At 41.6% G+C, this 18,411-nt stretch overlaps 1 protein-coding gene and 1 pseudogene across 1 annotated transcript in view; both read right to left on the bottom strand.

The window, feature by feature from the left end:
* Nucleotides 1–1,240: 1,240 nt before the first annotated feature.
* On the bottom strand, nt 1,241–7,751 carry LOC109468114 (annotated as a pseudogene).
* Nucleotides 7,752–15,568: 7,817 nt separating this feature from the next.
* LOC109468113 (leucine-rich repeat-containing protein 40-like) overlaps nt 15,569–18,411 on the bottom strand; it is a 36,210-nt gene continuing 33,367 nt past the window's right edge. Inside the window, exons 13-15 of the mRNA XM_019766358.1 lie at nt 17,529–17,606; nt 16,649–16,834; nt 15,569–15,795 (exon numbers count right to left, since the gene is read on the bottom strand). Coding sequence (XP_019621917.1) covers nt 15,690–15,795; nt 16,649–16,834; nt 17,529–17,606 — 370 coding nt within the window. The 3' untranslated portion in view covers nt 15,569–15,689. The remainder of the gene's footprint in view (nt 15,796–16,648; nt 16,835–17,528; nt 17,607–18,411) is intronic.

The raw sequence follows: 18,411 nt of genomic DNA, 5'->3' as shown, positions 1-18,411 counted from the left end.
AACACAAGAAACAAGTCTTCTATTTGTCATAAAAACAAAACAAAAGTAGTCACCCTGTTCTGATTCTTTCCTTTATAACATCTTCTCTTATTACCTTCGCCAAGAAGGTTATGTTTTCGTAGGCGTTCGTGTCTCTCTCTCTCTCTCTCTCTCTCTCTCTGTGTGTGTGTGTGTGTGTGTGTGTGTGTGTGTGTCAGCACGATAACTCAAGAAGGCTAAAATGGATTGTCTTGATACTTGGTAGGTGGGTAGGTGTTTATGAGACGTGGAACTGATTAAATTTTGGGCCCCCTAGCAACTTGTTATGGTACTGCAGCTGAACTTCCGGTTTTGATATCTCATGATCTAGACATGCTAGGGTGACGAAATTTAGATGGTAGGTAGCTCTTGTGCTGGGGAACAAGTGACATGAGTTTGGGCCCCCTAGCGGCTTGCGATGGAACTACAGGGCTATCTGTTTGAAAATATTCAAAAGAGGATAACTCAAGAACCGGTTGACGGATCGTCGTGATTTTTGGTATGTAGGTAGCTTTCATGATGCCTGATATAATTATGTGATAATTATGCAAATATGGATGTAATTTGCATAATTTATGGATAAATTCTATTAATCAGCTGCATTCGATGATAGGACTATTGAAGCTTGTGACATTGGTAATTGAGAAACACAGGCAGATATTAATCATGTAAATGAAGACTTAATTTGCATAATTAATGAGAAAATTTTATAATTATGTAATGATAACTGCCTGGAATTTCATACTTGTGGGATTTGAAAGTTCAGTGAGGCTGAACATCATTAAACATAATGTATTCAAATCAGGACCTCATTTGCATAATTTATGAGGAGGGGGGGCTAACATGGGTGACGACGCATCTGTATAATCTGCGGCAAACCGTTTCAGGGTGTTCTGTACCATAAAAATAGTACAGAGATTCTTTTGTTCTTTAGACCAAATTGATTATTAAAAAGAGTGAAGAATACGCATGTTAATTTCTCTAGAACGATGTACCTCTGACGAAGACATGTGATCTCCGACCTCTAGTTATAGTAATAAAATAAGAACAAAAATGGACATGGTAAGCTCATGAGGTAAAATGTAGTGAATTGAGTTTGTTTGGTCTGGTATAAACTACAAATCGAGCGCAGACGGTTGGATTAGTGGCCCACTTCTTGCATTTATATACGTTTTGTACACGTGAGGTCACGAGTTATGAACCAATCAGCCAGCATTTGTGAGCAAATACAGATATTTCCCCACTCATCTTGACAATAGATATACTAAGGTATAAGCAATCATGTCATTACACACAACTTATAAACACCTGTTAAGGTGGTTCTGTTGTAGTTACTGTTACCATGTGTGATAACTAACGACTTTACTCTAATCGCGGAGGGCATTTTCACATGATCTAATGTTATTTAGTACTATTGCTATATTGGGATGTGCCGGGTCGTTCCTGTAGATAACTTTCATCATGCTCAATGACTCTTCGTAATACCTCATGGCTTTACTGTAGTCTCCAAGTTTTTTCCAACATGTCCCAACGTTGTTAAGTCATAAAGCAATCGTAGGATGCGGCGATGTTTCGCCATAGATAGCTTTCATCGTCTTTAGTGACTGTTCGTAATAACTGATAGATTTCCTCTGATCACCAAGGTCAGTCCAACATGTCCCAATGTTGTTTAGTGATAAAGCAATCGTAGGATGCGGCGATGTTTCGCCATAGATAGCTTTCATCATCTTTAGTGACTGTTCGTAATAACTGATAGCTTTTCTCTGATCACCAAGGTCGCTCCAACACAACCCAATACAGTGATGAAGCAATATCGGGATGAGGCGTTGTTTCGCCATACATAGCTTTCTTCATCTTCAGTGACTGTAATAATTGATAGCTTTTCTCTGATCACCATGCTCATTAAAACAGTTCCCAATGTTGTTTAGTGATGAAGTTCAGTTCAGGTCGTCCTCTTTTGAGGTGCCATTAACAATGTCACTCCACACGACTCTGTCGCGCATGGCGGACAGAAGTTCCTCATCCCGTAGGCCGACCTCCTCCTCGATCAGTTTCTTAAGCGTTAGGCACGGTCGTCCCCTCTTTCTTTTTACTTCCGGTTGCCAGAGAAGCACTTTGGCGGCCATCTCTTCGTGGCGTACCACATGTCGGGATGTGGCGCTGTTTCATCATAGATAGCTTTCCTCATCTGCAATGACTGTTCGTGATAACTGATAGCTTTACTCTGATCGCCAAGGTGACTCCAACTACCCAATGTTGTTTAGTGATTAAGCAATGTCAGGATGTGGCGTTGTTTAATTTCGCCGTAGACAGCTTTCATCATCTTCAGTGACTGTTCGTGATAACTGATAGCTTTCCTCTGATCGCCAAGGTCTCTCCAACAGTTCCCAATGTTGTTAAGTGATGACGCAATGTCGGGATGTGGCGTTGTTTCGCCATAGATAGCTTTCGTCATTCTCAGTGACTGTTCGAAATAACTGATAGATTTACACTGATCGCCAAGGTCATTCCAACACACCCCAATGTTGTTTAGTGATGTAGCAATGTCAGCATGTGGCGCTGTTTCGCCATAAATAGCTTTCTTCATCTTCAGTGACTTTTTGAAATACCTGATAGCTTTTCTCTGATCGCCAACGTCCCTCCAATAGTTCCCAATGTTGTTTAGTGATGAAGCAATGTCGGGATGTGGCGTTGTTTCACCATAAATAGATTTCCTCATCTTCAGTGACTGTCCGTAATAACTGATAGCTTTCTTCTGGTCACCAAGGTGACTCCAACATGTCCCAATGTTGTTTAGTGATGAAGCAATGTCGGGATGTGGCGTTGTTTCACCATAGATAGCCTTCATCATCTTCAGTGACTGTCCGTAATAACTGATAGCTTTCTTCTGATCACCAAGGTCATTCCAACAGTTTCCAATGTTGTTTAGTGATCCAGCAGTGTCGGGATGTGGCGTTGTTTTGCCATAGATTGCGTTTGTCATCTTAATTGACTGCTCGTGATAACTGATTGCTTTCCTCGGCTCGCCAAGGTCCCTCCAACAGTTCCCAATGCTGTTCAGTGATGAAGCAATGTCGGGATGTGGCGTTGTTTCGCCATAGATAGTTTTCCTCATCTTCAGTGACTGTTCGTGATAACTGATAGCTTTCCTCTGATCGCCAAGCTTATTCCAACAGTTCCCGATGTTGTTTATTGATGAAGCAATGTCGGGATGTGGCGTTTTTTCCCCATAGATAGCTTTCATCATCTTTAGTGACTGTTTGTAATAACTGATAGCTTTCCTCTGATCGCCAAGCTTATTCCAACAGTTCCCGATGTTGTTTATTGATGAAGCAATGTCGGGATGTGGTGTAATTTCGCCATAGATGGCTTTCCTCATCGTCAGTGACTCTTCGTAATAACTGATAGCTTTCCTCTGATCGCCAAGGTCATTCCAACAGCTACCAATGTTGTTTAGTGATGAAGCAATGCCGGGATGTTCAGCTGTGTCGCCGTAGATAGCTTTTCTCATCGTCAGTGACTGTTTGTAATAACCGATAGCTTTCTTCTGATCGCCAAGCTTATTCCAACAGTTACCAATATTGTTTAGTGAACCAGCTATGTCGGGATGTGGCGTTGTTTTGCCATAGATAGCTTTCGTCATCTTCAGGGACTGTTCGTAATAACTAATAGCTTTTCTCAGATCGCCAAAGTCATTCCAACAGTTCCCAATGTTATTTAGTGATGAAGCAACGTCGGGATGTGGCGCTGTTTCGCCATAGATAGCTTTCATCATCTTCAGTGACTGTTCGTGATAACTGATGGCTTTCCTTTGATCACCAAGGTCATGCCAACATGTCCCAATGTTTCCAAGTAATTTGGCAAATACGGGACGTATTTTGTTATCTCCAAAAATAGTATTTCCAACGCAAAGTGCCCGTTCAAAGTATCCCTTGGCTATCTCATATTCTCCATGCATGAGGTAGACATTGCCGAGTTCACAAAGTATTTCTAACTGCTTTTCTTCGTCACCGGCCGCCTCTTCCAGAGCTGCCTCCAAGTGACGTCTGGATGCGTCTAACTGCAACAGCTTTCGTGTTATTCTGCCCTTTGTTAGAGATGAGGTGTCAAAGATGGCTGTTGGGAACATTTTTGTCGTCGGATTTTCCTTTGCGACGATATCCGCAATGCATCGTTTTAAGGGAATGTCTGTATAGTAGTACCTGAACAACATTCTAGAGTCCGGTAGATAGAAAACTGACTCAACGACGGTGCCATCTACGTCATGTTTGTCCAGTTCGACTTTCATCTCTGTGAGAGGAGACAGCCTGTCCTTCTGTCCTCCGTTGGAAATGTACGTTCTTAACCGTAGCTCCGCTGAGATGCTGATCAGTACAGTCAAGTGGTGGGCGTCTTCCTGACTGATCCGCTGTGTCTTGTGTAACTCTTCTATCATTCCCCACACACTGGGGATCGTGATACCACAGAAAATACTCAACACATCAACGGCCACGCTGGGAAAACGGTAGATGTCTTTCTTCACATCTAGAAGCTGTCCCGGTGGTTGAACCTTTTCTATTTGTCCAATATTATCCTTCAGTATTAGCATTGCTGACAACCGTGACAGTACAGGAGAACTGTCTACACATTTGGTGACAATGCCTGTATACTCATCTACCAAAGACTCGTCCCCTGATAGGTAGGTCACCCGTCTGAGGATGTCTGACAGATGATAGCCTTCCGCCTGGGCGATGTGCAGATGCTGATATTCCGCCAACGTGGCAGGAGTTTGGATGAGACTAACGGGAGGTTTGCTTTTGGTCTCGTCTCTTCCAAACGGAGTCTTAGAAGCCCATGGCATGAAGCCATCGAAGGCGAAGCCGCGAGGTGTGACGCAGTCAAAGAACCAGTCTTTCTCTGGGTCTTCTGAGAGAAAGTCGTTGAGTGACGGGATGGCCATGGCTGGGAGGATGGTTTCCCCAAGGTTGATGACTTTTAGATGTAAGTGGTGCGTGAGATTGAGGAAGTACCTCCGTGTGTCATCATCATCATCATTCCCGTCTTCAATCAGAATGGCGAACTCCAGGTCGGAGTACGGCGTCACCAGTTCTGTGGCCTGTGACCCTAACCCGATGAAAGCGTACTTACAGGGAGGAGGTCCGAGTTTGGCGATGCATTCATCTGTCAGTACTTGGATAAACTCTCGTCTTCCAACTGTGATGCTCTTGAACAAGTTCTTGATTGCTTCAGCTCGTTTGGTCTCTACCTCTCTCACGACGGGATCGTCTTCATCATACTGATAAGGGTTGTGTTCCTGATGAATTGTTTCGAGCTGAGATTTTGCACGGGCGCGCGAGTTGTCCAGTTCTTTTAAGTGATCTAACGCGCAGCTATACGGACACGGTTCACAGTCAAGGTTACAGGTGTTTCTAAGAAACTGTCTTTCTGTTTCTTGCAGTTTCGTTGCCATGTTTTGTTTGTCTCCATCTGTTCTGGCCATGGAGGCGTTATACAGAGCTGCTGCCTGTGTGAATTTCCTACCTTCTCCTGTCCGCTTGCCTCGCCCGACGTAGACGTCACCCAACCTGCACAGACAGTCGGCTTCTTTAACCTTGTTGGGTTTACTGCGGTCTGTAGGTGGGAAGAAGAGACGAAGACAAAAAATTACCACAGTTATATTCAGCTTAGTTCCTGGGATAATTTTTGTTTCGCAGGTCACTGCGATCCGTAAGTAGACGTGATCAAAACGAATCAAACATGTGCAATTCTACTCTACCTGGTACTTTGATTACATATAGGATGGCAATCCGTGACTGAGGTCTGGAGTGAACTACCTTCATGATTTCATCAGTCATTAGTTTTTTTTACATAACAAAATCTTTCGTCATATAGAGGAACGAATGCTCTTTCAGTGACTATTAAAACTTATCACTTATAATTAGATGGTGTTTGCATGTGGCAAAATGTATAACGTAACAAACCGTGAAGCAGCTTGAGGGCGGCTGCTAGGCTCTGTTCTGCTGCGTCCAGATCTCCGTTTCCCAAGTCACGGTCTGCCGTCTGGATGTACCTGCGGTAGGAGCTAAACAAAGAAACAAACGCGATAAATGCACTTATTCGTATTATATGCAATTATACTATACCGAGATTTTAATGATATTCTAATATAAATCTGTACAACTTGTAGCTAGCGTTTTAACAATGTCAACATTTAATGTAATACACTAAAATTTAATGTGACCATATTTCACAATGTTACCTATTTGATCGTTAACCTCCTTTTTTTTACCAAACCTGTTCTTATCATATTTGTATACAAAATATCAGATGGCCCCATATTCATATCTTATGAGTTTTTTTTATTTCAAACAACAGTAGATGTATCAGACAAGGAAACAAAACAGGCACTAACATGTCGTCAGCTTGACTGGTGGTTCTGTTGCTAGAGGGCGCAGTTGAGAAGGCAGAGAAGTGGCCCTTCCGTCCTCTCACTTCTTGTTGCCGTTTCGTACGTGTTGCCTTCTGTGAGAGAAGCAATAGGAAGTAGAATGTGATTGACAGGTGGTCGTGTAATCTATAAATGATCTTTACCAATGGTCAAAGGTTACCGACATGACATGACCCAGAAAAGGACATAAAGGAGTCTATACCGAGTATTTTGAGGGGAATATAAAATGTAATGATTTATTTGGTTATTCAACACAAAAGCGAAGTTAGACACATTCCATCCTATTGTCAAGATGTACACACAAACATGAGGTAAAAGTCAATTAACAAGTCATTTAAGCGGAAACGGCTCTTGACCTTAAGTGGCATGATAAAGACGGGATTTATGGAGATAAACAAACCGAGTCGAAATCCGGAAGTCTAGTCATCACCAAGTTCCGTCATGCACAAGTAAATATAGTTCACTCACGTGACACGATAATTTTCGAAATCAACAAATGCATGACAGGATTTATATTTATGGATATAAACAAACCGAGGCGAAACCAGAAGTCTAGTCAGCACTGGCGAGTTCCGTCATGCTAAAGAGATCAAATATAATAGTTCTCTCACCTTGTTTCTTGTTGTGGTGATGTCTTGTCTGGTTTTTGCGGTGTGCAGTAAGCGGTGAACAATGACAACTGTTCCATGAACGTTGTGACACCGCGCCAGTGCCCTGTTGTACAGAGCAGTAGCTCTGGTCAAGTCTCTAGTGTCTCCAGTTTCTGTTCCTCTTTTCAGGTACACGTCACCCAGACTCTTGATCGCTTCTGTTTCTAACATGCTGTTGTCGTTTACTATTGCCTCTACCATCACCTGTGCGTATCCAACCAGCAAAGAGCCTGTGTTTCCTCTGGTAGCCCGTCTCTTGTCCAGGGCTTGAAACTTTGCCGCTACCTTTGCAGGTGTAGTCGTCTCCTTGTCTTCAGTTGGCTGTTCCTTACCCTGTGACGACACCCCTTGTAAAAGCCTCTCTGTGTACTAGTAGCGGTGTTCTATACCATCTGCCTGTTCTTCATGGTAACACCGCACCATAGCAGCCAGATAAAGCGCCAAGGCTGTGTTGAACTTTCCCCACGTCCTTCCCGAGTCTTCTCTTCTCCACGTTCACATCGCCCAAAGTTTTTAGCAGCTCCACTTCCGCCAACCTGTCCGTGTCGGCCATGGCGTCCACCAAGGCACGGAGGTAGCCTGTCTCCGCCCGAGCTAGTCCATACCTCCTGCCCTTCTCGTCCGCCTCACGGAGTTCCGTCACACACCCGCAACATGCGACCCTCCGATGAGAGAACGTCTGTAAAACTGTTCCCCGTTTCCTGTGTTGGCTTTATGCGCGTGACTCGAACAAACACAGGTCTGGGCAAACATCCCTCTGCTGGTGTCAGCATTACATCATCCCTCAGCCGATAATAAAGCACAAAAGTCCAGTACTCCCACCATAACATCGATAATACTCGTAAACGTGTCAGGAAGGCTGCGGTGTTAGATGCAAATGTAATACATGTTTAGTTCATGTCCCTCACACTGGTTTCTAGGATTGAGGCATCTACTTTAACCTTCCACTTCCGTCATACTACCATCATATCTTACATAGAATACATGTATTACCTACATGCTCAGTTGTGGGGAGAACCAGTTGGCAGAGGACGGCTAGTCTGGAGGCTGCTGTTGTAGTTATGCCGTGCCTAGTCAGGGTGTCCTTCACACTCGCTATCCATGTCTTCCTAGGACGACCCCTGGCCTTGGTTTCACATTTTCTGTTGTTGTATGCTTTGTGTGATGATTTTTGTGGTGGCATCCTTACCAGGTGTCAAAACCACTTCATTTGTTGTTGGTCACGAACTGTCTGACCCGTTTTACTCTAATGTTTAGCTTTGAGGTCCATTATCATAAGGCACGTACATGTATGCATATTGGCATCCTAACTATGTAAAAGTTCCAAAAGATATGGAAGCTTAAGTCTACTAGCCCCTGGTGACCATCTTCAGCACTACATCTGGTTTGGCGTGTTTTTGTTTTTTTTTTGTAAACAAATCATCAAGCTTAAAGCTACAAAATCAATAGACGATCGCACGATGGTTGTGACCGGACCCTAACCTTACAGGTGAGGACAGGTGTGTCCTTAAATAACGTCAATGTAGGAACGTCACGTTTGTCACAGCCAGGTAAACACAGCGGCAAACAAACAACCAGCAGCAAAACCCCATCATATACTTAATGTTTATTACTACCATCATATACATAGAATACATTTATTACCTACCTGCTCAGTTGTGGGGAGAACCTGTTTCGTACCTCCTGGACATGAGAGCTGCACTGGTCATGAGCAAGTCTGTAGAGTTACAGGTGAGGAAAGAGGAACGTAGCGTGGTGACAGTTTGTCACAGACAGGTGTTACTAAACACAGCGGCAAACAAAATGCCGGCAGCGAAACCCCGTCACCAGTTGTACGGGTCCGGAGAGAGCTGGGAAACGTGTGGATGTGGAGACCCGGATGTGGCTCTGGTTAAACAGCTGTGCCTCGTGCACACGTGACGTGTCGGTCTCTTCTGGAAACGGCTTTCAGGTCGGACAAATAGTGGCCTATCTCCCCTGGCAAGTTATTCTCCTACAGCCCGCGTTTTTAGTCTGGTATAAACCACAAATCGAGCGCAGACGGTTGGATTAATGGCCCACTTCTTGCATTTATATACGTTTTGTACACGTGAGGTCACAATCTCAAGTTATGAACCAATCAGCCAGCATTTGTGAGCAAATACAGATATTTCCCCACTCATCTTGACAATAGATATACTATGGTATAAGCAATCATGTAATTACACACAACTTATAAACACCTGTTAAGGTGGTTTTGTTGTAGTTACTGTTACCATGTGTGATACCTAACGACTTTACTCTAACACTAAAACACACATATGGCCTTTTTACATAATCGAATGCTGTTTAGTATCTCTGCTATGTCGGGATGTAACGGGTTGTCCCGATAAATAACTTTCATCATATTTAATGAGTCTTCGAAATACCTTATGGCTTTACTGTGATCAAAATTTCCCGGGGGAGCATGCCCCCGGACCCCCTAGCAGGCTCGCGCCTGCGGCGCTCGCTGACTGACGGACGTCTTCGGCGCCCGAAATCTTGCCCCCCCCCCAATCAAAATTTCCTGCCGCCGCCTCTGTTACAGAAGAACAGGTCAGAAAACAAGTCAAGGCGATCATCGAGGCCGCGGAGAAGGCGGGAAACGACAGAATCGGCCAGCTTCGCGCCATGAACGCTGCTCGGGAGAAACAGATGGACGCCGCCATGGAGGCAGCTGAAATGGACCTGGTCTCGGCCAGGAGCTGTGTCCAGTTCGCGGACAACGTGTTGGAGTACGGCAGACCGGCGGAGGTCATCTCGGTGGCCGGAGAACTGACCGGACGGTTGGACCGAACCGCGGAGGACAAAAGCCGCCGAGAGGGCTGAACTGACCATGAACTTCGTGAACTTGACCTTTGACCCACCAGCTGGCGGACTGGAGCAGGAAGTCGCTAAGCTAACCCCGGCCCTCTGTACGAAGTTAGATTACGTCATAACTTCGTACAACTTCGTACTTCGTACGCTACCCCCGGCCCTCTGTACGAAGTTAGATTACGTCATAACTTCGTACAACTTCGTACTTCGTACGCTACCCCCGGCCCTCTGTACGAAATTAGATTACGTCATAACTTCGTACAACTTCGTACTTCGTACGCTACCCCCGGCCCTCTATACGAAGTTAGATTACGTCATAACTTCGTACAACTTCGTACTTCGTACGCTACCCCAGGCCCTCTGTTCGAAGTTAGATTACGTCATAACTTCGACATTTATGACGATATCGGCTTGCCAGTGACGATCAACTGTAGATCGGTGTGAATCCTGTCTTTCCTCGACGTCCCCGAGTCTGCGCGACAGGTCTGCAATGGCCGCCGTCAAGTGAATGTACACGAGAATGTTGGCGAAGATAAAACATGAGAACAGGCACACAGTGCCAGCCAGAACTACCTGTAAACGCCTTATGTCACCACGTCTCCCTTCATTCGTGGAAGTCGCGTCGCCGTTGTATTTACCCATACTGGTGTCTTAGCTGTTTTGAAGGATCAAATCAGCTGAAAAAGTCTTTAGAACTGATTCGGAAGCAAAAAGGCCCTGAAACTGTGCAGTGCTGCAAACATAGAATGAAAGGTCATGTATATGGGTCCGAAGTACGGCTTTTGACAGCCGCCGACGCCCAGTGATAAAGAAGAACATTCCTTTATTTGTTTAACATCCAATAATATTTACAATCGTGGTCAAAGGTATAGTTATTACGACGATTTTCTCTGACTTTGATCTTCTGATCAGCTAGGTTCAACTATCACGATATTAGTGTTATGGCTTATTTAATTTTCGTACAAATGTAGAAAAACGTGCCCTGGCATAAAGTAGTTTCCATACGACGTGTAGAAGTTGATATTTACAACGTGGAAAGGAAACACAATAGGTAACCAATCTAGGTACAACTAACACTGTGGCAAATGAAGGCAATCACACGCAAGCACATTGATTGTTTTACGGGTTCATAAAGTTGCAATTAGTTACTACTAGTATTCAATATTGTACGTAAGCGACTTGGCAGTGTTGATAGCATACTTTGCATTGTCTACATAGATTTGACCAATCATGTTACACTTCACAAAGTGATATAGGAAAAAACAGTCTATCCCTAATAGATAGTCACACCTATCTTAATTCTTTGGATTGTATTTCTAACACTATATGTACATAGAGCTTTCTGTTAAATGACTGAAATCATAAAGGTGTAGTTAGTTACTAGCAGACAGTTTCATGGCTCCAAAATACGTGCTGTCCATGCCATATCCGTGCCGATGTTGCACTTCTTGCTCGTCTTCACGTAGATGTAGACTTTGGCCCTGTACTTGAGGTCCAGCACCCCGCCTGTGTAGCACGTGTAGCGCGGAGGGTAACATACAGGTCAGGTACGGGTCCTCGCCTACTCTTTTGGAGTATTGACTGCCTGCGTCTCTCTCGTCCCCTGCAAACTCTATCTGTTCAATGTGGATGGAATTGAAAGTCAGTAGCAATGGAAGTAAAGCCCAGCGAAGTCTTAGAAATTACAATGTAATATACATGTGTATAACGTTTCGTTAGGTCTGTCAGAATGTGGGTACGTTTAAGGATTCGGTGATGAAAAAAGTAGGCTTTCTATTTTTTTTTTTTACTTTTTAATTTCTGGATGTAAGAGTTATCTTATTTATCTTGCTCACCTGGCTGTAGATGAAGTATTTTCCCGGTTCCAGAATCTCAAGCTTCCCATCCTCAAACCCAAATCGTGGCTCGTGAATGTCTTCCCACTGGGTGAAGATGCCGTCTGAAAAAGGTGACACGTATAGTGCAGTATTCTAAGTCATACACACGTATGTTTGGACTATCATGCTCATGAGTAGTACGTAGTACTGATCAGTACGTACAATGGTTAATAAGACTGACCAAGGGTTTGCAATGTTAGGATCTATTTCACCTAAAAACAAGAGTTCCGAGATTTAATACCTCCATGAAATATGGTCTTGATATGTAAAGTTCTTCTTTAATTATGCAAATGACCTCTGCATTAACATGATATATGCATCGTGATTTTAACTTTTGATTAACTTACAGATGTCCCAAGTGAGACATTCCCATCATTCACCATTAAGAAATCATAGAATTGTCGCATTGATTATGCAAATTAGGTCATAATTATGAAATTATGAAAATATGTTGTTCCTATCTGGATTTATTGGCTTTTAAACATTTCGCCAGAAAGTGCTCTGCAGTTCCAGAACAAGCTGCTAGGGAGACCAAACCCACACCACTTATTCCTGACAGAAAAAGCTATCTGTCACTAAAACATCAAGACCATAGCATGTTCAGGACAAAAGATACAAAAACCGGAAGTTCTGCTGCAGTACCAAGGTCATCCACCAGGAGGCCCATATTTGACCTTGACCTTTGTCTTCCTAAGACTTACCAACATACCAAATATCATCATAATCCATAAAGGCGTTATGAAATGTGCGGAAACATGCACAAACACACACACAGACAGACAGACACACACACACACACACACACACAGACACGCCAAAAACAATACCTCCATTTTTCATGGAGGTAATAAGTCCAAAAAGAAATGCAAAGATATGCAAAGTGGCCGTTCCCCACATGCGCTTACACTGGTCCCCCTCTTTTAGGTTGACAGCACATGGATGGGGGAAAATCGACAGGCCAAAAGGTCAGACACAGGACATAGGGGAAACCTGAAGGTCTTGAACCAGCAACTACATGTACATTCAAGCTGTTTATTTTATTTCATCACATCATTGCAGAATAATGACAGCTTCTCATCAACATGATAACAGTTTGTTAAACTTATCATGTCCGAACGCACACAATTTCCTAATTAAAGATACATGTACCAAATATGATGACGACAAAATCACTATCATACAAGGCATGCAATCACTTTTTTTTTACAAAATTCATAAATGCACTTTGTCTACCTTAAGCCAACACTCAGACAAAACAACAATTAATAGCAGCTTGATGGTACATGTACAATGTATAAGGGATTACGTCAGATATCCCATTATTGGACATTGTTGTACAGGAAAATTCATGGATAGACACCGCAAACATGACATGTACAGTCAGGTATTCTCAAGCCTTGGCCCCGCCAATTTAATTTCTTGGTTCACATGAAAAAACAATGGAGTGGTTAGGCTTAATAAAGATTAATAGAAATAGGCATCCTGTGATGCATGTAGACCCAAATGTAACTGTTACAGGAGCCACAAACTCAACATACCAGGTTAAGCCTTATGGTTAGGCAACACCAATTTAATTTGTTGTTTCTCATATTTCTTTAGAAAAAATATGGAGCGACATTGCGAAAAAAAAAACCAAGCCAAGGCACCCCATGATAGCTGGAAATATTACAATATGAGCCATGAAGTGAACATACCAGGCTGGTTTATAATTAAAACTGTAGTTTTAATGAAACAAAATTGTTACATTGAAAAACTTTAACAACCAGGAAGAAAGGACTTTCTTCAACCGTTGGGGCCAAAATATGTCTTTCATTGAACCTATTGCAGTTAATTTAGAACAAAAAAAATTTTCTTTTTGCAAGTCAGAAAAGAAATGAACAGGGTGATCCGAGAAGCAACAAATTAAATTGGTGTGGCCTAAAGAAACAATGGAGCAGGTGGGCTTAATAAAGATTAGAAATAGGCATCCTGTGATAGACACACAAAAATTCATGATAGCCACCAACTAAACATACCATGTTAAGCCTTACGGTTAACATTCTACACAATGAGTTCTAAAACTCATGCAATTCGTTCATTCAAAATGGAAAAAAAACACAGGCAACTGTTTGTGCCAAAATACGAAATAGTGCATGTGACCTACAATAATCAGAAAAGTATGCAGCAAGTCCCTAAACCCAGAAAGTGAATTGTTGTGGCCTTACTGCAAAATGCTGTGTACTACTTTAACAAGTATCCACACATCCACATCATCACATTTCTAGAACTGACCAAATACTGAAAATCTTGAAACAAATTTGAAGTCAATTTTTCCAGTGGCCTCTTTATTGCATGTGAATTCACGACACTGCAAATACATTATTTTTCTTATTTGTATGATTACACAAATACTGCAAAATCTCTTTTTCCCTCTAACTGTAAAATAAAACCACCACAAATTAATGTAAATGAATTTACGGTGCATGTACAATTGTAGGTGGGACAAAACTTCATTATTGCTACACATGCCTGACAGCTTTCAAAATCTGGCTTTATTTCAGGATTCATTCCAACATATTCATTCCAAATTAGCATTTCCTCATATTCATAACCACATTAATAACCATAACCATTTCCTAACTTGGTTACAGTACTGCACAATCCAACAACCAAAGTGGAGGAAATCATAATTTTGATTATCTTTAACAACATGATATTCCACACGGTCAAAAGAAAAAAAAGTTAGACACAGATTATACTATACTAGCATTTCTGTTTAACAGAAGCAATCACTATTATAATATTAAATTTGTTTCAGAATTTCTGAAATCAAAAACTAGTGCATGTACGATATCTCGTATTCACATATACTATGTAGTCAAAAGTATGCATTCCCTCAAAATTTTGGAGATGGACTTTGCTACATTCAAAATATTGACAAAGAGATCCCATAGCCTTTTTGTAGGAGCAGTGGGCTAATAACTGCAATCGAAGTCAGGAACCCATTTGATGTGTGGGAAGTTTTGCTTTTCCAAAGATACAACATCCAGCCATGTCCCTTGTCCGATACTCAAACATAATCACCGATGATACATGTACTTCTCTTCATGTAACTAACGTCTCTCACCAGTATTTGCCCAACAAGATAATACCATTCCATACTACCTACAGGTACAGTCACATACCAGTAGTTACAAGAAACAATAATCATTGATACGTGTACAAAGAAAGCAAGGCATGCTTTGTGTAGGTCAAGAAGTTTTAGACTGTTCTCAGAACAGAACTTCATGATATTCCACCCAGACATCGAGCAGAAAGCAGGAAATCTATTGCATACTGTCCTGTGTGTTTTCTATGCCACTTCTCTGTGAGGTTTCTGGACGTTTCGCGGCCAGACGGGTTCGCGGCCAGACGATTCGCGGTCACTTCTGGGTCGTTTATTATTCGCTGTCAACATGTTTTGTTGCATTTCTAGACAGCAAAAATCAAGACTGTAAATTTTAATAGTATTAATATTTTGATAATGTGCGTGATGAAATTGTTTTGTATACTTTTTCATCCCTTCTTACTAATAGGTAATATTCCAACTTAAACAAGTTGTATGTTACATAATGTTAGAAAACAGTTTAAAATGTCATAAGATGGAAATAAAAGAGGTTAAAGTGTATCGTGGAGACTACAACCTTTTTGCGTAAATACAACAGTCCTTAAAAGTTATCTTAGCAACAGGCAGTGATTGTAGCAGCCTTTATGGCGTGTGCACGGTGGCTGCGAATCTTGAAGGAAGTGGCCGCGAATCGTCCAGGAAGTGACCGCGAATCGTCTAACCTCGAACATGTCTGGCGGAGAAACGTCCAGATACCCTCTGTGAATCTACATTTCTGTCACACGAAGGCGAGGCTGTTACGTAGGAATGCGTCCGCGGAGATACTCCAGTAGGTCTGCCGTGCTTTTAGCCAGGATGGCGGGACGAGGGTTACGGAAAGGATTCCCTCCCAGCTGAAGAGATCTACAGACAAAGAACAAAACTTTAGATTCAAAGTTCATCAAGACGGGCCAAAAAAAACAAGGTTCCTACATTTTCCTACATTTTAAAATTTTGACTCAATCATTGTACAAAATATTGGTTTTTATTCAGTGGGAACATCACATATTCACAACCAGCATCACATATCACTGCATCAAAGTGAGAAACAAAACATGTTTAAATCAGAGCCTTTTCTTGTCTCCTCTCTTCATAGTTATCTGCCATCCACCTTCTGGCATGGCATGTTGACAACAAAATTTTTTTTTTTTCAAAATTAGGCAAAAATTAATGCGTGCACTGATGTCATTCATAAATTACTTCACTACCAAAAATGTTTTTTCTTATTTTCTTATGTTGAGAAATATTTTCTTACCAGGGGGATTTTCAAGAAAATTCAAGAAACATTCTTCAAAGATTTTGTATGTTGATTCTTACACAAAGAATTTTATTCTTCTTTTTTCTTAAGAAAAGAAAATATTTCTACTATCATGCTCACCAACAAGAATTTTAAGAAAGTTTACAGTACTTTTTTTCTGCTACAAGAAATCTTTTCTTGTGTACAGAGCGGTTTTCTTGCTTCAAGAATAGTTAGCCATTAGTTCAAGAAATATTTTCTTGTGGAGGAATCGTTTTTTTTTGCTACAGCAAGAAAACTTATTAGAAACACAATGTGTTTCTTGAATTTTCTTGCTACGGGGATTCTTTAATTTCTTGTTCAAAGAATAATTTTCTTGCTACAAGATACCATTTCTGTGTACAAGGAAAACAAAAAAAAGGTTAGTGAAAATTTGTGGCCTTATGCACAACACAGAAAAACCATGCAGCTGCTCCAGACCTGAGGCTGGTGACATTCCCCAGCTGCGGCGGCACCTGCATGATGTCGTTGTTCTGCAGGTCCAGGGTAGCCAGCTGCGGCAGCTGCAGCAGACCCGACACGTCGATGGCAGCGATGTGATTGTCGTTGGCAAAGATGTTCTCCAGTTTAACCAGAGAGTACAGGACGGACGGAAACTCCTGAAACCTGGAAATATAGAAACTAAATTTTTGCACCATCCATAATCATATACTTATTATATAGAAAGAAATAAGAACTTAATTGCACAACTGTTAAAGCAGATATAATGTATGGCAAGGTATACATAATTGTTAGTGCTAACATTTATTCAAAGTTCTAAGAAGCTTAATCTACTTTATGGATAATAATAATCCATCTACAGTTGTATGATCTTGGTTCCTACTCATAGGTTGAAGCTGATACAAAGTTTTTATCAGAAGTCTCTATCATACATGTACATCATTTCTTACAATAAAGACACATAAATTATGCTATACTCGAACTCGATTATAAATAAGTAAAATTATAAATGAGAGTGCTTCTGCAATCAGGAATGTACATAATTTTTATATAGTTTATCGAAGGAAAACATAATATTGTTTCTGCTCAGTTTCTTCTCCTTCTCCAAAGAAATTAAAGGTCAATGACCTGAACTAGACCTCTGTCACTATCATATGGTACATCGTAACTAAATTTAAATGCAAAAAATGTTGCCTTTCTAGTTCCATTGTTTACATACATATCACTGTGTGTGTTTGTGTGTTGTTAAGTTAAATGTAGCAGGGCTGCAGGAACTGGGGTGGATAGAGATTTGTTCCTGCAGATTGACCTTAAGGTCAAGTTGGCAGTTTAAATTTAATAACTGCTGACACATACAGACCTGTTAAAACTGATGGTGACCTCTCTCAGCTGCTGCAGGTTCCCGACCTCTGTGGGGAGGGTGCTCAACTGGTTGTTCCTGCATGTGTTCAACACAGGCACAATCAGTTCATCTGTGTTGGTAGTTACAATTATTGTTTAAATTTAAAACTTGGTCCAACACAAAAAATTACTCTCACTTAGAGCTTTCGATCAGTCACTCTGGTCTTCCTATTTCTTGAGAGGAGTGATAGCCATCTAATCGGGGCCCATCACCCTTTATTGAACTGCGATGGGGGCCGACATCATCTACCAGATACCTTTGACCCAGTGTTGACGTCACACTTCAAAGAAGCCACGTGACAAGCTTCACTGGTCAATCTACTGAGGAAGACCAGACTGACTGGTCGAAAGCTCTAGGTGAGAGAATTTCTTGTGTTCGACCAAAATTTTAACTTTAAACAACAAAGTCACAAGTTAGGATGTTGAAATGTTTGAGATGATTTCCTTTCTCATATTACACAATCATACTAAAGTACGCATGTGTTTGGTATTTGTACTGCTACAGTTGCTGTAGTGCTAGAGAATTGAAATACATCAGGCGTTATGAAGGCCTAATTTCTTTTTCATTTTCTTTTCCATTTTTCAGTGGTGTTAATAGGTGGAGTTACATGACTTTGTATTAAGTAGAGTTGAAGTGATTGTAAAATGATCATTTGGAAATTATTTTTAGCTGGTAGTTTCCTTTACATGAACATTTTGTAACAACATTTCACAACACTGAATCATTGTAAAATGTTGAACACACAGTTTACAGAGAGATCACATTTGTAAACCCTAACTCTTGCGAGATCACGTTGTGAAGTGATTGGTCATTAATTATCCTGATGAAGGCGACAGTGGTC

The sequence above is a fragment of the Branchiostoma belcheri genome, unplaced genomic scaffold (assembly GCF_001625305.1).
Source record: "Branchiostoma belcheri isolate BF01 breed outbred unplaced genomic scaffold, Haploidv18h27 scaffold192, whole genome shotgun sequence".
In the NCBI taxonomy this organism is placed as follows: domain Eukaryota; kingdom Metazoa; phylum Chordata; class Leptocardii; order Amphioxiformes; family Branchiostomatidae; genus Branchiostoma; species Branchiostoma belcheri.
The sequence above is the reverse complement of the archived record's forward strand: the minus strand, read 5'-3'. Positions and strand labels throughout refer to the sequence as shown.